General features: G+C 39.5%; 1 protein-coding gene across 4 annotated transcripts in view; it reads left to right on the forward strand.

Moving 5' to 3' along the window:
• MPHOSPH8 (M-phase phosphoprotein 8) overlaps nt 1-21,889 on the forward strand; it is a 53,959-nt gene extending 32,070 nt beyond the window's left edge. For 3 of the 4 annotated variants that reach the window (XM_088021776.1, XM_088021777.1, XM_088021778.1), the window contains 8 exons: nt 4,584-4,709; nt 4,793-4,881; nt 7,337-7,477; nt 8,204-8,290; nt 11,670-11,824; nt 14,705-14,859; nt 17,756-17,883; nt 18,767-21,889. In XM_088021776.1, coding sequence (XP_087877902.1) covers nt 4,584-4,709; nt 4,793-4,881; nt 7,337-7,477; nt 8,204-8,290; nt 11,670-11,824; nt 14,705-14,859; nt 17,756-17,883; nt 18,767-19,015 — 1,130 coding nt within the window. In that variant the 3' untranslated portion in view covers nt 19,016-21,889. The remainder of the gene's footprint in view (nt 1-4,583; nt 4,710-4,792; nt 4,882-7,336; nt 7,478-8,203; nt 8,291-11,669; nt 11,825-14,704; nt 14,860-17,755; nt 17,884-18,766) is intronic. The other variant, XM_028104995.2, reaches the window with a different exon arrangement.
• Nucleotides 21,890-22,462: the final 573 nt, after the last annotated feature.

The raw sequence follows: 22,462 nt of genomic DNA on the forward strand, positions 1-22,462 counted from the left end.
ACACAAACACACACACACTCACTCAATATAATATTACTCGACCATGAAAAAGAATGAGATTTGCAACAGCATGGATGGACCTACAGGGTATTACACTAAGTGAAGTAAGTCAGAGAAAGACAACCCCCATATGATATCACTTGTATGTGGAAACTAAAAAAACAAATGAATACACAAAAAGCAGAAACCGATCCATAAATACAGAGAACAAACTGTTGGTTGCCAGGGGGGTGGGGATAGGAGAAAGGGCAAAATGGGTGAAGGGGAGTGGGAGATACAGGCTTCCAGTTATGGAATGAATAAGTCACCAGGATAAAAGGTAGACAGCATAGGGAATATAGTCAATGATATGTAATAGTGTTGTCTGGTGACAAATGGGAGCTACACTTGTGGTGAACATAGCACAAGGTATAGAGTTGTTGAGTCACTATGTTGTACACCTGAAACTAGTGTAACGTGTCAACTATGCTTCAATTAAAATAAGGTAAGGAGATGAGAAAATTATTTTTCAATAGCAACACATTTAAAAGATTGCTAAGAATATTGTATATGAAGATCTGTAAGACCTATATGGAGAAAATTATAAAAACTTTTTGAAAGTTATTAAAATTTATACCATTTTATTAATAAACACAATATTATAAATTTGCCATTTTCTTCAAGTTGGTCTGTAGTGTCACTGTGGTTCCAGTCAACTTCCCAACATAATTTTTCGTGGAATTTATAAATACCGATTCTGAAATGTATGTGGAAGACTAACCAAAAGCCAAAACCAGTTACCCCAGTAGTAATCAAAACCTGCTATATAAAACTGTAGAACTAGATACAGTATTTACTTTGCACAGGGAAGTTTAGATTAGTTAATCGAGTAGAGCCCTCAGACTAGGACCCTTGCAGATGTGGAAACTAGATAGATGGTAAGTGGCAACACAGATCTCTGGGAAAGATAAGTTCTTTATAGATGGTCTGAGGATACTTGGTTATCCATGTGGAAGAAACCATACACAAAAACCAAATTCTGATGTATTAAGGCCTTAAATATAAAGAGGACTGTTAGGTATTTGGAGGATAAAGGATCATATCTTTAAGATCTTGGAGGTAGGGAAGGATTTCTGAAATGATGCAAAAAAGTACCATAAAAGAAAAGACTGATAATTGACTGCAAAACAGTTCCATTCATCAAAGTTCCCATTAAAAGTGAAAAAAACAAAGGATTGGTACTCAAAATATGTAAAGAATTTCTTCAGTATGATACTGTATTAATTAGGACTCTCCAGAGAAATAGAATCAACAGGATGTATATAAAAATAAAAGGAGGTTTGTTATGAGGAATTGGCGTGTGTGATTATGAAGGTTTAGAATAGTCTCACAACCTGCCATTTGCAGTGTAGACCCAGGAAAGCTGGTAGTGTAATTTCAATCTGAGTCCAAAGGCCTGAGAACCACAGAGCTGATGGTGTAAGCCCTGAAGTCCAAAGGTCCAAGAACCCGGATTCCTGATGTCTTAAGGCAGAAGATGGAGGTCCCAGCTCAAGAAGAGAATCTCTCTTCCTGTGCAATGCAGAGGATTAGGTGATGCCTGCCCATACTGATGAGGGCAGATCTTCTTTAGCTCATTCTATTGATTCAAATGCTAATCTCCCAGAAAGGCCCTCAGAGACATACCCAGAAATAATGTTTTACCCACTATCTGGGCATCCCTTAATCCAGTCAAGTTGACACACAAAATTAGCCGTCGTAGGTACCAATTTCTTCTTCTTTTTTTTTTTTTAAAGATTTTTATTTATTTAACTGACAGAGGAAACACAAGTGGGAGAGGGAGAAGCAGGCCTCCCGCCAAGCGGGGAGCCCGATGCGGGGCTTGATCCCAGGACCCTGGGATCATGACCTGAGCTGAAGGCAGTCTCTTAACCGACTGAGCCACCCAGGCACCCCGATACTAATTTCTTTTTAAAGATTTTATTTATTCGAGAGAGAAAGAGCACCCTTGTGCAGGCACATGCACCAGCATGAGTAGGAGGGAGGGGCAGAGGCAGAGGGAGAAGCAGACACCCCGCTGAGCAGGGAACCCGATGCAGGGCTCCATCCCAGGACCTTGAGATCATGACCTGAGTCAAAGGCAGACACTTAACCGAGTGAGCCACTCAGGCACCCAATACCAATTTTTGTAAAACTAAGAAACAACTGTAGATTTCTTAGGATATATGTGTTTATGGCAAAACCATTTTTAAAAAAGAACAAAAAAGAATGACAGATTCAAACTCCGGATCCATGACATCACTGTGGTGGGGGGTGGCATGGGGTGGGAGTGTTTAGGCCCCAGAGTGGTTCTGTGCTCAAGTTAGTGCCATGTTCACAGATGTTCACCTCCTAACACATTCTTTAGTGTTACTAAAAACGAAGTTTAGGGGTGCCTGGGTGGCTCAGTCAGTTAAGCCTCTGCCTTCAGCTCAGGTCATGATCCCAGGGTCCTGGGTTCGAGCCCCGTGTCAGGCTCCCTGCTCAGCAGGGAGGCTGCTTCTCCCTCTCCCTCGGCCGCTCCCCCTGTTTATGCTCTCTCTCTGTCAAATAAATAAAATCTTTTAAATAAAAATAATTGAAGTTTATTAAAAATAGAAAAGGCTAAAACTACCAGATGCCGAATCAATGATCCAGTACTTGGTAGGAATAAACGTAGGATTTTGAACCAGTTGGCTATGTTAGAGACCAAAATCCAAACTACCTTTTCTTGTTATTTATGTTGTATGTTGTTGTTACTTATAATAGCCCTGTAAGTTAGGTGGTATTATCTCAACTGATACGAACCCTCATCTGTCCTGCTTCCCAGATCTTTCCATGGTTCTGTGGTGCTGCCCTAGAGAGGGAGGTCCAGCTGTGGGCTCAGATATGTCTCAGTGAGAATATGGCTCTTGCCTTATTGAAGTGTTTCTGAGCAAATCACAGAGCCTCTTCGCCTTGTTTTCTTACATGTAATGTGTATCCCTATATAGATTATCGTGTGTGTGCTAAGTTATGTAAATACTTTTAACACTTCTCACTGAATATTAGCTACTTTTGCTATTACTACTACTGTTGTTATTCAGAAAGTGAGGTACAGCAAGTTTACATGACTTACTCAAAGCCATGCCGTTGACGAATGGAGCTGGGATACAGAAAATCCAGTATGTGTAGCTCCTAAGGCTGTGCTGTTTTCCGATGGAATGCTCTTGGAGGTAGCAAAGTGTTGGTTTGAGTTGAAAGCTTTGGAAGATTTTCCTTCATTTCTTTGCATGTCTTCTACAAACTTCATTTCTATGGCAAGATTAACTGTCTAACATTAGTTTGAGGAATTGGTTTTAAGTGAAAATACTTTTACCATAAAATATTTATGCTTTTTGTTTTTTTCTTTTTGTTATGTTAATCACCATACATTACATCATTAGTTCTTGATGTAGTGTTCCATGATTCATTGTTTGTGCATAACACCCAGTGCTCCATGCAGAATGTGCCCTCTTTAATACCCATCACCAGGCTAACCCATCCCCCTACCCTCCTCCCCTCTAGAACCCTCAGTTTGTTTTTCAGAGTCCATCGTCTCTCATGGTTCGTCTCCCCCTCCGACTTACTCCCCTTCATTCTTCCCCTCCTGCTATCTTCTTCTTTTTCTTTTTTCTTAACATATGTTGCATTATTTGTTTCAGAAGTACAGATCTGTGATTCAACAGTCTTGCACAATTCACAGCGCTCACCATATATGCTTTTTGTTTTTTAAAACAGCATAGTTGAAGGGCATCTGGATGGGTGGCTTAGTTGGGCATCCAAATCTTGATTTCAGCTCAGGTCATGATTTCAGGGTCGTGGGATCAAGCCCCCACATCGGGCTCTGTGCTGGGTGTGGAGACTGCTTAAGATTCTTCCTCTCCCTCTGCCCCCCCAAATAAATAAATTAAATATGTAAAAATCAAATAAAATAGCACAGTTGTTTTGAATACTCCCCAGTGAGTTATGCTCAAATCTTATTTGTTGCACTGCCAATAGTGGATGAACATGCCCTTTCCTAATGTTAGGAAAGCCCCTGGGTCAGACAGATGAGGGAGGAAACTAGCACTTGCTTTGTAGGTAGAAGGGAGAACAGAGGGCTTCCAGGAGGAGAAGGTAGAGCTGAGTCTGAAAGATCAGTGACTAATTTACATACAGGTCTGGTTTACACATTTTAGAATGACTTTGCTTGCATAAATGATTGGAGGCAATGTATATCCAAGAATGGCCAAAGATAGAAATGTTAAGAAATTCCTCTTACTGAATCCCTAAGATTTTTCTCTCTTCCTTTGAGCTACTTAATCTTATATTTAAAATTCATAGTTCATCATTTTATAATTAATAGATTACCTACTTATCTTTATGCCTTTGAAGCACCATGACATCTAAATATGGATAGTTAGTATTACTTGACCAAGAAAAGCAGAAATTTAATTAAAGACTCAATTACATAATGAAGTATGTTACAAGTATATATGAAACTTTGGTTAAGACACCACAGACTTAATAAAACAACATTGTTACAGGAAAAAAATGTGTATTAGTAAGGCTCTTCTGTGTTCCAGATGGCAGACAACAGATTTTGAGTTTGGGCATGGACTTGCAGTTGGAATGGATGAAACTAGAAGATTTTCAAAAGCATCTTGATGGGGAAGATGAGAACTTTACCACAGCAGATGCAGTTCCAAGTAGTGAGTAGTTTAGGAATTTTGGAGGTCCTTTTCATGAATCTAGATACGTGAAGCTTAACTTATCTTAATTTCTTTCATTGTAGATTTATTGAGGGATGCTGTGAAAAATGGGGATTATATTGCTGTGAAGGTGGCACTTAATTCAAATGAAGAATATAACCTGGACCAAGAGGTAATATGTCTTAGTAAAATCTCATGAAATAAAGATGGGAAGTAGCTCTTTTAACATAATTCTATTTTATTTAATTTTTTAAAATTAAAAATTAAAAAAAGTAATGTTCACTGAAAACACAATAGAAATGTATAATGTAGAAGATTATAGACCTTGTAATTCCAGCCCCAAGAGTGACCATTTGGTTTAGCTGTGGCCTGTCTGGTTTTGTCTGTGGTTGAACCTCTGCTGCTCTGAGGGGCATAAAATGACTCCTTGTGTCCTTGTCACTGTTGATGTTTCATTCGTAGTCACCTGTTCACAGCAACTACCCATGGTTCTGTTGCTGCAGGTTTTTCATTCTGATTTATAGGGGGGTTTTTTGTTTTTTGTTTGTTGTTTTAATGAAAGCATATTAACCCTTTCTTCCTAGTTTTTAGTTTTTGTTTTTTGAGTCTTTTATTGCTTAGAGGATTTTTATTTTTAGATAGTCACATCTGTCGATCCTTTCCTTTATGGCTTTTGGGTGTCTTGCTTACAAAAGATTTTTATATTTTCTTCTTCAGTATTTTTGCTTTAGTGGTGGAATTTTTTTTTTTTTAAGATTTTATTTGACAGAGACACAGAGAGAGAGGGAACACAAGCAGGGGGGGTGGGAGAGGGAGAAGCAGGCTTCCCGCTGAGCAGGGAGCCCCTAGTGGGGCTCGATCCCAGGATTCCGGGATCATCACCGGAGCCAAAGACAGACGCTTAACAACTGAGCCACCCAGGCGCCCCTAGTGGTGGATTTTTTTTAGGCCTAATCCTTAGGGGTTACAGTTCAATAAAATTATTGGGATTTTGGGTAAAGTTGCATGAACTCTATAGATTAATTTGTCTGAGTATTGACGTTTTTACATTTTGAGCCCTCCAAATAAGAACATGATAACTCTACATTCATTCAGCTCTTCATTTATTCCTAAAGCAAAGTTTTATAAGTTTTTTTCCTTTGTATGGTTCTTACACATTTATTTTAGATGTGTTCCTACATATTTGATAATTTTTAAATTATCTTAGTATGATCATTAGGATCTTTTTCCTCCCACATTTTGTCTTCTAACTGGTTATTATATATGTTTGGTGAAGCTATTGATTTGTGTGTGTGTGTGTGTGTGTGCGTGCATATGGTCTCCAGTCACTTTGTGAAATTCTCTTACCGTAATAATTTTTAAGTCACTTGCCTGGGATTCTCTGGGCAGAGAATATGATTATCTGCTAAAAAGTAACTATTCTGTTCCCTTTTTCTTCAGTAAAATTTCTTTTTCTGGTCTTGTGAACTTGGTGACATTTTGAAGAATAGTGATGATGGAAATGATCCTGTTCTCTGATCTGAGTGGGCATTTCCCCTTAGGCTGTGTGTGAAGATTCTTTTTCCATTGTACTGTTGTTGGTTTCTCGTGGACAGTAGCCTTTCTCTTTTTAGACTTCTTTGTTTACCTGCTTAAATTTTTATCAAGGATGGATGTTGGGTTTTAGCAGATGGGTTTTTTTTTCTACTTTAATACTAATGTAGCTTGGTCTTTATTAATAAATTAGGAAAAGGTTTTTTCCCTTTAACATGTTTTGTAGTAATATACTTTACAAATGAGAGGAAGTGCACTATCTTACTTAAGTTGATTTTTCTTTTGTGTTCCTTCAGATTGCTCATACAGGTGAATTCTGCTAAGCTTTCAGATTACAGCCAAATTAACTACAGTATTAGAACTTGGTTTTAGCAGATGGTATTTAATGGTTTGGTATTCCCATGTGTTTGTTTCATAATGATTGGAAGTATTTTAGCTATTAATTACCTTTTTATTTTTGTCAATTTTATGTAATTTTATCTTTTTAATTTCTCTCTTTTATCATAGCCTCTTAGAAACCAATCATATTAGTGTCCTGTTTCTTCCTTCTGAATTTTCTTCTTTATCCTTCGAGTAGCCAAACTATCACTTCCCAACAGTTATATTCATATAGGCCACCATTTGTAGTGACAGCATTCACTTAGCCTGTCATCAATAGAGTGGACTTAGGTTACGTCCAGTGGTCATTTCTAGCCTTAGGTCTTTCGGGCCAACTAAATGAGTATCACGAATGTGTGAGTTTCACCTATTTTCCCTAGAACACAAGGAGACTTCTGCGCCTGAAATGTGCGATAAATAAATACCTTTGCCATTTTATAGCATCAAGATATGAATGCAATTCATCGTATGTCAGGCAGAGTGTTGATATGATAGGCCTTACAACATGGAAGTTGTAAAATTTTATGATATATATGAAAGAAATCGTAATATTTCTGATTATTTATTATAAGGATATTTTCATGAAAACCTTAGGTAGCTGCTTAAATCAGTGCATTTAAATGATTTCACATTGAAATATCATAGATGAAAAGACTTAGTTCTAAAATTTTTCTGATAGACATTGACATTTTTTTTCCTCAACAAAACCAATGAAGGATTCAAGCGGCATGACTCTGGTGATGCTCGCTGCAGCAGGAGGACAAGACGACCTGCTGAGGCTCCTCATCAGGAAAGGGGCTAAGGTGAATGGCAGACAGAAGAATGGGACCACCGCCCTCATTCATGCAGCTGAGAAGGTTGGGAACTCAAAAGGCATCAGTTTCTTAGTCTGTGGGAATTCCTGCCTGTGGACCAGATCAGAATCTGTTTCTGTAGTGAAATATAACTCTCATATAGTTACATAACTTTAGAATCTCATATTTCAGCTCATCTGGGACTTGTCATGAATAGATTTTTTAATCAACAGTAGTACTTTATAATTGAATTTTCAAAGTGTGATTTATCTAGTGGGAAGTGAATCATAGTGAAAAAGGACCCTGGGGGTGCCTGGTTGGCTTAGTCTGTAGAACGTGCGACTCTTGATCTCAGGGTTGTGAATTCAAGTTCCATGCTGGGCATAGAGATTACTTAAAAAAAGAAAAAAAGAAGAAGGGCCTCTGATTAATGTACTAATGCTGGTTTCAATCTTAAATCTTTTAAAAATCTTTTCCAATTGAAATTAAGTGTTCCTTTTGATTAAGAACTTAATTAAAATGTTCCCACATATTATCTTTTTAAAAGATTGATATATGGAGTTTCTTATATTAAAACCAATATTTAAACTTCAGGTTGAAGTTGCTGTCAAATTGTGTGTGGCTGTGCAGGGGGCCTGAACGGTGGGGCACAGTGAAGAGCCATGTTCACTCACCTGCTTTGGATAGAGTCTGAGTATTTTTACTGATGGCTAAAAATTTCAAGTCATCAAAAATTATCTTACTTTTAAAGAATTTTGAGAATTAAATATGCCTTTTTTTTTTTAATAGAACTTTTTAACTACAGTGGCTATTCTTTTGGAAGCAGGAGCTTTTGTTAATGTCCAGCAGAGCAATGGTGAGACTGCTCTAATGAAGGTAAATACTTCACTTCGGTTCTGACAGATGTTCCTGTTGGTACCTCTGATTGCCAGGCACTCTGCCAGGGGCTGGGAATATGATGGGGAACAGGACACAGATGTGTAGGAGAAACAGGTCAGCAAAATTAAAAGCTGATGTGAACCATGGGATTATATAAAAGTTGATACCAGGCTCAGCAGTGCGGATTCAAGGTGGGACAGGGTAGGGCACCTGGCTGGCTCAGTCGGTAGAGCATATGACTCTTGATCTTGGGGTCATAAGTTCAAGCCCCATGTTGGGTGTAGAGATTACTTAAAAAGGTGAGACAGGCTGGATGTGATAGGTGGCTGAGCTGCATCTTACAAATGATATATGAGCTGGCAGGGATAAACTGTGTAAGTGGGAACTGGAATAGGATATGCACAGAGAACTGGGAGTGGAAAAGAACATGATGTACTTTCATTATTATTTTACATTGGTGGATTCATCTCCTTAGCCTCCGATTTCTTCATGGGTGTTTGGAATTGTGGTTTGCTGACCATTTTGACTGGAAGGTTGTTAAAGCCTCCCCCATGCCTCACCCTTTAATTACCTCTCCCTGTTTAGCAGTTTTGTATTTGCCTCTGCTGGGGCCCAGCCTGGTCTAGCATGTTCCTATGGCAGTTTTAGGTTCCTGGCCTAAGATGCCATTAGGACATCGAGCCATTCGTTAGTTCCCCACGTGGAGGCTCTGTCTTACTGCCCCCTTCCTCGATACAGTTTCGTGCAAGGAAATTGACCCAAGTTGGTGTTTGTCTGAAGTACCTATTTTCAGCAGTCTTTCCTGAGTCAGTAAGAGAGGTCTAGGTGTACATGCCTAACAGGTATAGGCCCTAGTTAGCATCGGGCTTGGTTCTGAGGGTGGTCTTGAATCTCTGTTACTCTCAAGGCTGGGATCACCTTTCCCCTCAAACTTCCTCCACACTCAGGATGTGGACCTTGCTCGCTGCTTGTGTTGCCATTTCATTTTTGGTTTATGGAAATGCTTACTTTGTTCAGGAGCCCTACTTTTGAATTTTAATTTTCCTTGTGTGCTTCTATTGCCATATGCTTAGAGCAGAGGTGGCACCTCAAATATGAATTAAAACTTTGTCCTATTGAGAGATCACCAGGTACATTCTAAACAGCAAATAAGTAGTCTGGGGCATAAAGGTGTGCACATAGGGCAGTGAGCACGGACACCATCTACATCTGGAATGAGGGATTTGGACAACTTGATCCTGAGAGCAGCTGGGAGCCACTAAAAGGTTTAAGCTGGAGAAAGACATAATCAGAATAAAGATGGTTGTTTTTAATGTCCCTTACTTCAGTACGGGGAACGAATTGGTTAAAAAGACAAGCAGTTTGCAGACTATTATAGGGATATTTTTAAAATTAAGTGAAATAATAGTGTGTACCTAGGTAGTGACAGTGGAGATAGAAGTGGGTAGACTGACCAGTGGTTTAAGAAGGCAGAATTCACAGGACTTGGTAACTGAAGGTGATGGTTGGTAATCCTATTTCCTAATTTAGGGAACTCAGGCAGTATACAATGAGAGTGGGGTTGCATTTGAGCTGGAAATGCTCAGATGATGTTTCACATGTGCATCTTTAGCTCAGGAGAGAGGGGTCGGCTATAGATTCAGATTCAGGTTCATCAGTGTAGACAGCACAATTGCAGCCCTAGGCTGAGAGTCCGATCACCGCTGAGAGTTGGAAGGGAAAGAAAAGCCAGTGATGGAAGGCAGCCACATAGGAAAGACCAGGGAAGGGGGAGGAAGATCAGGAGAGAGAAGTATCCTGAGCGGTTCAAGGAGGAGCTGGCCTGCGGTGTCTGCTGAGGCAGAGATGCCAAAGGAGGAGGCTGAGAAGTGCCACTGGGAAGGAGCACTGGAGAGGGTGTTGGTGCCCTCATTTGTCAGGTTTGAGGGGTGTGGGACTGCAGGGGCTGAGGAGGTGGATGCTGGATGTAGCAGGCACTTAGGAGTTGATCTGCGAAGGAAGAATGCAGTGTCCAGAGGGGAAGAGGTCAAGGGACTGTTTTTTGCCTCTTCATAGAGAAGAGCTTAAAGCATATTTAACTACTGTCTAAATAAGACTACCTGTAACTGTATTTAAATTTCGTTTTTGGTTTTTTTGTTTTGGTCTGGTTTTTGTGTTGGGGTTTTTTTGGTACTGGTTTAAGGATTTAGTATATTAAATTGGTTTTTAGAATTAGAAGAAAGAAACATGGGGAGAGATTTTCAGAAATTTTTGAAACAAAATTTAAAAAAACCTTTTATCTCAGAAATAATATATAAAATTGGTTGTTACCAGAGTGTGAGGGTGTGGAGAAACCATTCCCACCCACTGATGTGGGGCATATGATTGGTTCCAGCAGGGCTTCTCAACCTTCCCGCTCCTGACATTGTGGGCCAGATCATTTGTAGGATGTGTAACAGCATCCCTAACCTTTGTACCAGATGCCATTAATACCCACCCTGTAACAACCAGAAATGTCTCCATACATTGCCTGAATTCCCTTGGGGGGCAAAATCACCCCAGTGAGAACCATGGGGTTATATCCTTTTGAAGGGCATTTGTCAGATCTGCCATGAGATGCATGTCCTTTGACCTAGCACTTGCACAGCTTAGAAACCTACTCTGTAGAAATACTGTCCAGAGTGGTAGCACACCAGACAGCCTTGTTCTTGTAGGAAAGCTTACTGGCTTACCCTGGTCCTTTACAATATATCTTTTAATTGCAGCCTCAATGTTGTGAGGCAGAAGTACTGTGATCCTCTTTTGACAAATGGAAACAGTGAGACTCAGAATTAGGGACTGACTTCAAGTCCCATAGCCAGTAAGTAACAGAGACAGGAGAGAACATGGATGTAGGTCTTTTTAACTCTAGAATTGGTCTTTGAACTGTGTCCAGGTCCATCTTAAATTTGCCAAATTCAAATTTGTATCTATGCTTAATTAGTCTCCTTTAAAGCAGCTTTTAGGGAAATTTTGAAATTATTTTGTGATGCTAAGAGACTTGGTCTGAAAAATGGAGCGCACTAGAGCTTAGAAACGCCTGGTGTTTGTTCTGTTTTGGGACAGAAGTATCTTTTTCAGAGTTGCCCATTTCCCCAGGAGTCAGGGATGAAATTGAACGTAGCACAGATTTCAGTACTGTTCACTGAGTAAAAGGAGCATACCACTGTTTGTTTACATAACAGTTTGTAACCCTTGGTGAGACCCGATGCCAGGTTTTCTTCCCCCTCTCCAACATTCTTGTCTTTCTCTTCACAAAAAACTCCTGGGCTCACGTGTGGAGAAGGGGGCAAACACAAATTGGTAGTTAACTTATTTTACAGCTAAGTAATTACTACTCCTTTTTTCCCCATCATAGGCCTGTAAAAGAGGAAATTCTGATATTGTACGACTTGTAATTGAATGTGGAGCTGACTGCAATATTTTGTCAAAGCACCAAAATAGCGCACTGCATTTTGCAAAGCAGTGTAACAACGTGTTGGTGTACGACTTGCTGAAGAATCATTTAGAGACGTAAGTGTGAGCAAATATGCTATGGTTAAGTCACAGAGTCTGTTTGGATACATCATAATTAGAATGGCCTGTGTATAATTGCTCAAACGAAGATTGTTAAGTGGAAGTCCTGATGGGTTTCTGTTCTCAAAAGATCATAAATTTAGTAAGTGGCATATGAATTATTTTTCTGACAGTTATTGAGGTCTCAAACTTTGAAATTTAATACTGTCCTATCTAGGACTATCTACTTGAAATCTTAGTTATGCTCGTAATTTGGCTCATGCTTTCTTAAAACTGTTTAATCTGTAGTTCCTTTTTTTTTTAATAGACATAATTTTTTCAAGCAGTTTTAGGTTCACAGTGAAGTTGAGCCAAAAGTACAGAGAGTTCCTATATATCCTCTGCTTCCATACATGCACAACCTCCCCTCCTAACATCTGTCACCAGAGTGGTGCATTTGCTAAAATCAGTGAACCTACATTGACAGTTACCGTTCAAAGTCCATAGTTTACCTTAGGGTTCACCTTGGTGTTGTGCATTTTGGGGTTTTGACAAACGTATAATGATATGTACCCACCATTAGTGTCATACAGAATAGCACTGCCCTAAAAATCCTCTGTGCTCTGCCTGTTCATCCCTTCCTGCCCCTGCCCCTTGACCCATGGCAACCACTGATCTTTCTGCTGCCTCTATTGTTTTGCTTTTTCCAGAATGTCATGCAGTTGGAATTACAGTATTGCCCTGTTCAGATTGGCTTCTTTCACTTAGTAATATGCATTGAAGATTCATCCATGTCTTTTTTTTTTTAATTTTTGTTTGCTTTAATTCCAGTTAGTTAACAGTATTACATTTCAGGTGTACAATATAGTGATTCAACAACTCTACATTACTCAGTGCTCATCACTCTTAATCCCCTTCACTGATTTCCCCCATTCCTCCACCCACCTCCCCTGTAGGAACCATCAGTTTGTTCTCCATAGTTGTCTGTTTTTTGGTTTGTCTCCTTATTTTTCCTTTGTTCATTTGTTTTGTCTCTTAAATTCCACATACAAGTGAAATCATATGGTATTTGTCTTTCTCTGTCTTACTTCACTTAGCATTATAGTCTCTTGATCCATCCACATGGTTGCAAATGACAAGATTTCATTTTTTATGGCTGAATAATATACATACCACCTCTTCTTTATCCATTCATCATCTATCGATGGACACTTGGCTGCTTCCATAATTTGGCTATTGTAAATAATGCTGCTATAAACATAGTGGTCCTCCATGTCTTCATGGCTTGATAGCTTATTTCTTTTTAATGTTGAACAGTATTCCATTGTCTGGATGTACCACAGTGTATCCGTTCAAGTTCATTATTTTTCAAACGAATTCTAAATCATTTTATTTTAATTGAAAGTTCATACAAGTAATATAGTAGCTTTTTCCTTAAGAATTATTTTGTCTTACTCAGCCATCAAAAAGAATGAAATCTTGCCATTTGCAACGATGTGGATGGAACTAGAGGGTAATATGCTAAGTGAAATAAGAGAAGAGAAATACATGATTTCACTCATGTGGAATTTAAGAAACAAAACATGAACATAGGGGAAGGGAAGGAAAAATAAAATAAGATGAAAATTAAGAAGGAGGCAAGCCATAAGAGATGCTGAACTCTAAGAAACAAACTGAGGGTTGCTGGAGGGAAGGTGGGGGGAGGGATAATCAGGTGATGGGCATTAAGGAGGGCACTTGATGTAATATGCGCTGGGTGTTAGATGCAACTGATGAATCACTAAATTCTGCCTCTGAAACTAATAAAAGTATTTTGGCAACACATAGGAGAAACTTCACAAAGAGTAGTTAACACAAGTAAGGTGTTTATTGTTCAAAATAATAGGGAGTCCAGGGGTAGACAGCCATGGGCAAGAAAAGCCACTCTTACCCTTTTCCTCCACCACACGTAGGGTGTGACTTGGATCTTCATGCCTGCATGATGGTTACTCCAATTCCAGGATCTATATTCTAAGCAGAAAGTAAGGTAAATTTCAGACAAGAAACAAAAAACAAACCAAAAGGGCATGTACGTGGTGAGTCTGCCCATGTTGGCAGCCTTTGCTGGGAGCCTTACCCAACCAGTATTTTCTCTGTGTGTCCGTGACCCAACACAGTGGATTTCCACTCCAAAACCCAGAATATCCTGGACAAACCAAATGAGTTGGTTACCTTCCCAATAAGATCTTTTAAAAATACTTTCTGAATTAGCACTAATCATTTTTTAACTGCCTTCTAAACTAAGTACTATAAAGACGTGTGTGTGTGTGTGTGTGTGTGTGTGTGTGTGTGGCAATTCTCAAATTTATTAATAGAATTTTCATTTTTTCTTTTTTAAGATTTTATTTATTTATTTGACAGAGAGAGACACAACGAGAGAGGGAACACAAGCAGGGAGAGTGGGAGAGGGAGAAGCAGGCTTCCCACCAAGCAGGGAGCCTGGTGCGGGGCTCAATCCCAGAACCCTGGGATCATGACCTGAGCCGAAGACAGACGCTTAACAACTGAGCCACCCAGGCGCCCCTAGAATTTTCATTTTCGTTAGACAAATAAGTATTGAGTGCTGTCCGTACGCCAGGAACTATTCAGAAGGCTTGGAAGATGGAGACAGCAGTGGGGGAGGGGGAGGAGACTTGCCCTCTTAGAGCCTAAATTCCCTGTGACAACATAGACAGTAAGACACATAGTGTGTTAGATGTTAAGTGCTAAAGAAAAATAGAACGGGGAAGTAGAATGAGTAGGAAGTTATATTTAAAGGTTGATTTGGGAAGACCTCACTGGTATTCAGCAGTTTGATAATATGATTCATGGTTATTTTCTACATTGATATTAACAACTCTTACTATACTTTTTGACTAGACTTTCAAGAGTAGCAGAAGAAACAATAAGGGATTACTTTGAAGCACGTCTTGCTCTGTTAGAACCAATTTTCCCAATAGCATGTCATCGTCTCTGTGAGGGGCCAGATTTTTCAACGGATTTCAATTACAAACCCCCACAGAACATCCCAGAAGGTAAGTCTTTGTTTTCCTGTTTGAAAAGTGACACCGTAAATATCAGCTGATTTTTAATCAGATAAGATTGGGCGCGTTCAGGGTGGTATGGTCTTGGGCTATCAGTTGATTTTTAAACAGAACTCTGAACATAACCTTAACAGAATCCCATTATGTAAAATAGTTAACAGCAGAGCTACTCTGGCAGAAAAAAAAAAGAGACCCAGCTGAGACCTACCATCCCAGGTGACTTTGAGGGATCCCCCGAGCACAGTGTTAGCACTTTTAAAAAGCATAGGGGTGCCTGGGTGGCATCTGACTACTGATTTTGGGTCAGGTCATGGTATCAGAGTTATGAGATTGAGCCCCGCGTTAGGCTCTGTGCACAGCAGGGAGTTTGCTTGAGATTCTCTCTCTCTCTCTGTCCCTCCACCCCCCTCAAATAAAGAAATAAATCTTAAAAATTTTTTAAAAATGAAAAGCATGGAAGTTGGGCCTGTTCTTTCTGCTCATGGATCCTGTCCCCTGTGCTTTAATGAAACCACCTTTTTTGTACCAGAAGGGGGAAAAAAAAAGTACGGAAGTTGGATCTTAATAATTATACTACCTTTTGTTAAAATTGAGTTTTATTAAAATTTAAATTCAAATTGTAAGCCCAGAATCAATGTTTTTCCTGAATTTTATTAAAAGAAAAAGTCAGTGTCTTGGCCCATAGGGAAGTTGAGTAGCAGGAGATGGAAACTTCAGTTCTGCTTCCTAGCCTCCGCTTAACAGCTGCTCTGCAGGCAAGACCATGACATGGCATGGTCCTTCTCTAGGACACAGACGCAGCATGTTTAAGTGGAAAGAACACTGCCTTCATGAAAGTAGGAAGCCGGGTTCTGGCTTTTTTGTTAAACAAAAACATCCATTTAAATATGTATTGGGCGCCTGGGTAGCTCATTCGTTAAGCGTCTGCCTTCAGCTCAGGTCATGATCTCACAGTCCTGGGATTGAGCCCCGTGTCGGGGGTCCTTGCTCAACGGGGAGTCTCCTTCTCCCTCTCCCTCTCCCCCCACCCTTGCTCATGTGTGCTCTCTTTCTCAAATAAATAAATCTTTAAAAAATGTATGTATTCATTGATGAAAATTTAATTAAAATATAGCCATAGCATGAAAATTTAAAGACAGCTATTCATAACACCTGTGTTTAGTGAACTTGGCATTGAAGAATCATTTGTGCTTTCAACTGTCCAGGTGGATCGTTTACATTGCTGGGTAGTGAGCACGAGGTTGGGGAACAGGGTGTAGGGGTGGCTGAGCTGATCTGGGCCAGTTTCCCAGCATCCACAACTTAGGGGCTTCAGTGCACCTGGACTGCCTTAGGGTTACTGAATTTTTTTTTTCTGTACATGCACAATGTCTGTGGTCAGCAGAGAGCTTGTTAGAGATGCAGATTCTCAAGCCTCACCCAGGCCTGACTCTCAGTTGACACCTTGGTGAGATGTTGGGTGATTTATGAACACACTCAAGTTTGAGAAGCACTGACCTTGTTCCTTGATTGTGATTTTGTCTAACACCTAGTTTGGCTGGAGAAAGCATTTATACTGATACCGTGAAACAACAGCTAGCAAACTGATTAGGGTTCCTCGTGTCATTTTTTTATCTATGAAATTCAAGTATTTGTCGGAGTAGAGCTAATGAACACACCTTCCTTAGATCTAACTCATTTTGGTTAGAGTAAACAGCACCTGAATGAAGGATTTTCCTGTAGACCACTAGTCCCCCATTCAGGCCATTTTGAAGAGTTACCACCACTCTCTATATAGACAGTAACAAATAGTCCCAGATCAGATACTCGTTCATAGTGGAGCTGAGGGGGAAAAGACAAGGAACGGACGGTCCCTATATTGTCTGTAGGCCTTTTCTTCTTTTGAACCTTAGCATTCTGGGGGCGGTGGTGGGGGTGGGTATTGCATTTTAAAGCTGGAGAGCACAATCAGTATGACAAACCTTAAATAGCTTGAAAGGCGAAGAAAGAGAGCCTGGGGCTCAGCGTGTCCTCCTCTCCCTGGGACCAGAACAAATAAAGCCAATGGTTCCTTGGGGTCTCTTTTATGAAGTCTCCTCTCGTTTATAATTGGGCTGGATCAGTGTTTTTTCATCTTAAAAATGGCTTACCAGAAAGGTCATAGAGTTCATGTATCTTTTTTCTGTTATAATGAAAGTATGGCTTTGTTCAGAAAAGTGAGTCATGCACAGTATTTTGGCTATTCAGTGGAAGCGTCAAATCTCATGGTTTTTTTCCCCCCAAAATAGATTTTGGTATTAATCAGAAAATTTGGAAAAGGCAAAATAGTATGTAGAAGAAAATGGACACTCAAACCCACACCCAGAGAGAACCGTCATAGAAGTTTGCTTCCATGGACGTTTACACATTTAGCAGCAACTTTTAAATACTCCTTTTTTTAGACCAAAATTAATGTGGAAAAGCATGTTTTAAAATATTTGTTCCATGGACAAAAAATAAAAGGGGTCTGTGGTTTGAAAAATGCTAGGTAACACCAAGTTTTGAAATTGGACTCAGATTGTCCAGTGTGAGTGGGCAGCAGGCTGGGTGTATACCACCAGGCTTACTGAGGGGACCACTCCCAACTGGTACAGGTGCGCCTTCCTCAGAGTTGAAAGGTGGCCATGGTAGGATTGGTATTAAAATCTGTGTTGGGGCACCTGGGTGGCTCAGTTTGTTAAGCGACTGCCTTCGGCTCAGGTCATGATCCTGGGGTCCTGGGATCAAGCCCCGCATCAGGCTCCCTGCCCGGCCAGAAGCCTGCTTCTCCCTCTCCCACTCCCCCTGCTTGTGTTCCCCCTCACGCTGTCAATTAAATAAAATCTTTAAAAAATAAAATAAAATCTATGTTTCCACCTCCCTTATTCAGGCTCTGGCATCCTGCTGTTTATTTTCCATGCCAACTTTTTGGGTAAAGAAGTTATTGCTCGGCTCTGTGGACCATGCAGTGTACAAGCTGTAGTTTTAAATGATAAATTTCAACTTCCAGTTTTTCTGGTAAGATTTTCTGTAATTCATTTAAAATTCATTTAAAATTGTAATTGTAATGTAATTCATTTAAAATTCTTCTAATCCAGAAGCACAGATGACTTTTAACTGTGTGTTTTAATAAAATGTTAATTCTAACTAAGCCAGTTGGAAATAAGGCAATAACCCCTAATTATAAAGTAAAATTATCCTAAATTTTGTAAGAGTCTGGATTTCTCATGTTTGGTATATGTCTTAATGTTTACCATAATGTCTTAGAACATTCTGAATATAAATTCTTAAGGTATAATAAACATACTGATTTTTTTTTAAATATTCTGCCTTTTTCCACCATCATAATTACATTCACCTAAAGGAAATTTAGGAAATTTTAAAAATATACCCATCCTGTGCTTCAAGTACCTAGACCATGGGTCTATATATGCTTAGTGTTAATGTGTGTAGCTTTAGGTAACCATTATACTGTAAATTTGGTTTATAATAAAATATTAGTGGCTATATAAACTTTAACAAAAAATGGTCTTGAAGAATCTTTGTGTATGTTTCCTTTTCTATACTTAGAATTCTTTCCTTAGGCTGAATTAAGCAAAATCAACTGTTTATGAGGATTTTTAACACTCATGCTATATATGGCTGGATACATGCTAATCCCAAAGATTTATCTGGATGCTGTTTTTGCAGATAAATCTTAACAAGCTTTTTTGTCAGTTGTATCTTTTTAAAAAATCAAGAGAAAAGTAATGACAGCAAATTGATCTATATAAAAGTATAAAATTTGTGTTCTCTTTAATGTCTTTGGAATCTGAAATGTTTTTGTTAAGATACAGTGATGCTCTCAGATGTAGAAGTTTGTCTGAGGAAACTGACTGGTTGGTCTCTCTCCTCTCCCTAGGATAGTCATTTTGTTTACTCGTTCAGCCCTGCTGCAGGCCTCAATAAACTCTTCCTAAGGTTGACAGAAGCGCCTTCTGCCAAGGTGAAAATCCTTTCCTCACATTTAGTGCAGCTACTTCTATTGCTATGCCAGATTACTTTATCATCAGCAGAAAAAAATTCCAAGAATGCTGTGTTCCTGGCGTGCCTGTCCTGGAGACAAGTGCTCTCTGGGATAGCAGTGCACCAGAATCTACAGATGTGTTAGAAATTGTGTGTCAAGAAAGGGACTGATGGTAAGGATGCATCTCTCCAGTATTGAGCAGTCGGAGCTGTATTCTGGCCTTTGTTATTTAATGTACAACATTTTATGTATGTCTCCAGGCTGTTCACTGAACACTGAAGCTGGACCGAAAGTCTATGTAACGATAGTACAGTTATTTCCTATAATAATCTAAAAGTCAAATCATAAGCACTTGGATTTTTTTATTAAAAGTGATAACCTAATACCCTGAATTGATAACCATTTTTGAGAACATTGCCAAATAAGACAGACAAATCTTGGTTGAGTGTTTCCCTCTTCTGAGAAAAGAGAACTCGATGGAGGTATCTGTACTGATTTTTATGCCTATTTTCTTTCAATAGGTTAAGCTACTAATAGGTGCATACAGAGTACAGCTGCAGTGACGGAATGGAGAGTTGGGATGGAGTTCTTTCCAGATCCGTTTTGGGACTCTGGCACAGCTAACACCTCCAGATTTGAAGTTTCATCTGTAAACCTCTTGCAGTGTCAGGCCTGCTGTCTGTTACAGGCTCTAAGACAGGACATGGTGGTTCTAATATATTATAAAATATAGATGTTAAGTATTTGTGCCAGTGTTCTGAAATCTCGATGTTGTCTCCAGACTGCATAATTCAGTTTTTCCACAATGTGGAATGGTACATAGGAGAATTATTTAAGAAAATTAAAAGTCTTTTTTCTAACTTGAAATTTTCTACTAGCCCTGGTGAATTTCTGCGTTAAAAACAATTAAGTGTATATGTGATATTCAGGTTACCGAAGCACTAAATAAAGTGTGAATTTGCTGCCCTTGAAGGATGACTTTCTAACTTGGTAGGCAGATTCGAGGGAAGAGGTTGAGCTGTTTGTAATATGCAGTTGCCACAGACCCTGAATTGGAGGTGACAACTGTGTGTATTTGCAGTCATCCTTTATTCGTCGAAAAGGTAATAAGAATCTAAGATACAGCAAAAAAAATGTAAGCCAGGACACTATGGGGCCTAAAAGAAGATACTACTTGTGGACTTTGATCCTTGTTCTTGGAATCCATCAAGTAATTTTCAAAAGGCCAGATCCTGTGCCCTTATTACGAACACTGGGAAGGCCAGCCGAGGTTTATTTGCCACATTGTGCCTCGTGTGAAGAGTTACTGCTTCTAGAGATTCCCCACAGGTCTTTTATAGTCTCTCACGAACTATGTGGCCAAATAAGAAGTCAAACTCAGTCTGGACTATGGAGATGTATAAAATTATTTAGTTCCTGATTGGTTTTATAATTTACAATTTTAATGAAAAATTTTCAGACTGTCATATAGTAGACCACATACATTGTATAGACATTTCAGAGAGCCATTTTTACTTTACATACTGCCTTTTCCTACATTGTTCTCAATAAAACACCAAATGTTGGTCTGTTTTCTTTGTATTTCAAGTCTCAGGACTTCAATACAAGGGGGATACTAATGCGTCATTTTTTAGCTAAATGATGACTGGGATTGGAATTTTTTCATCCGTACTGAGTCATGTATGACTAGCACTTTATCTGACTTCATAGCTTTCTAGGAAAAAAGTCATAAAAGATTTGAGTTAGCAGCAGTGGTAGGTCAGGGACAGTCAGGGAGATGGTACCTTCAAATAATACAATACATATAAGAGAAATGGGTTTTTAAAGAAAATTTCTGTTCTGAAAATCATGCTTGAGATAGCATCAGCTTTAGCATACATTAAAAGGCGATGTGCTGTTTATCCAAGAGGTGAGGCAAGGCTAGGGTAGAAATCAAGTAGAAAATCTGATGAATTTTTTTTTTTTGAAGATTTTATTTATTTGAGAGAGAGAATGAGATAGCACGAGAGGGAAGAGGGTCAGAGGGAGAAGCAGACTCCCTGCTGAGCAGGGAGCCTGATGCGGGACTCGATCCCGGGACTCCAGGATCATGACCTGAGCCGAAGGCAGTCACCCAACCAACTGAGCCACCCAGGCACCCTGATGAATAATTTCTTTAGAAGTTTAGGTTCAGAAATATGAAAGCTGTTTGTAAGAGATGAAGAAACTATTAATTATGGAGAAATTGAGCAAGTTATTTTGACAGAAGCAGAGTTAGGGAAGGAAGACAAAAGAGTGAGATTTGGGGTACCACAACCTTTTAAGTTGTCCATCTCAACTTCTCCCAGTTATGCTGGATGTGGTAGTAAATTATGTAAACACAGTTGTCTCTACTAGGAATAGAAAAGCCACACAATTTAATACCTTTTGTTCTGAACCATTATAGCTTCTCTATAGCCAGATGAAAAGCACACCTGTCCACTCTGAAAGTTCTGGTTTCTTAAGGATGGAGAAGAATGGTCTAGAGACTCACACTTGAGTGGTTTCTTGCTGGTTCTCTGATGAGGCAACTTAATTCCATCAGATACTGATGATGCTGCTACTTTGACATTTAAATAAAATGTGTACAAAGTATGAGCCATGGTTTCTCTGGAAAAGCAAGTCTCAAAGCAGCACCTTAAGGTTTACAGATTTATTTAGTACTATAGGTCAAAACCAAAGCAGTCTTCTTAGAAAGTATATACAATACAGAATATGTAACTGAGCTTTATATCTAGGCCATGGGCAATCTTATCATTAAGCAGATCGTCAAAAATGGGATGCATTGCTGTTCAGCCAGACTCACTGAGAAAAGCAAATAATACACATTTTTATTCCAATTTTATTTTTTTAATTTTTTTTAAGATTTTGAGAGAGAGGGAGGGATAGAGCACAAGCAGGGGGAGCAGCAGAGAGAGAGGGAGAAGCAGGCTCCCCACGAGCAGGGAGCCCGATGTGGGGCTCGATCCCCAGGATCCTGGGATCAGGACCTGAGCCGAAGGCAGACGCTTAACCAACTGAGCCACCCAGGCGCCCCTCAATTTTATATTAACTTAAAAAAATCAGGGGCACCTGGGTGGCTCAGTTCATTAAGCATCTGCCTTCGGCTCAGGTTGTCATCTCAGGGTCCTGGGTTTGAGCCCCATGTAGGGCTCCCTGCTGAGCAGGGAGTCTGTTTGTCCCTCTCCCTCTACCCCCCCCCCAAATCTCGCTCGCTCGCTCTCTCAAATAAGTAAAATTCTTTAAAAAAAAAATCACCCCTCAGCCATTACTCCTTTCCAGTGCATATGGCAGTAAGGACATCATAACTGGGTTAATTCAATTTCTGTATCATTCAGATCTGGTCCACTCTAATGAGTATGGCTATAATACAAAGCACATTATACATGCTTTTTTTTTTTTTTACCTGCAATAGTACCAAAGAGCAGCATCCAGTATCCAAACTACTCAAATGTTGAACAGCTACAGTTAGGGAGTTTGGTTTCCCTCTGAGAACAGGGCATTTGCATACACCCTCTTCCCAAGTCATTCCTGTCTTATTTTCACTGAAATGTCAGGAGGTTGCAATTTGAA

The sequence above is a fragment of the Eumetopias jubatus genome, unplaced genomic scaffold (genome assembly GCF_037043125.1).
Source record: "Eumetopias jubatus isolate StellerSeaLion01/CBP00866 unplaced genomic scaffold, mEumJub1_p1.0 scaffold_3, whole genome shotgun sequence".
In the NCBI taxonomy this organism is placed as follows: Eukaryota; Metazoa; Chordata; class Mammalia; order Carnivora; family Otariidae; genus Eumetopias; species Eumetopias jubatus.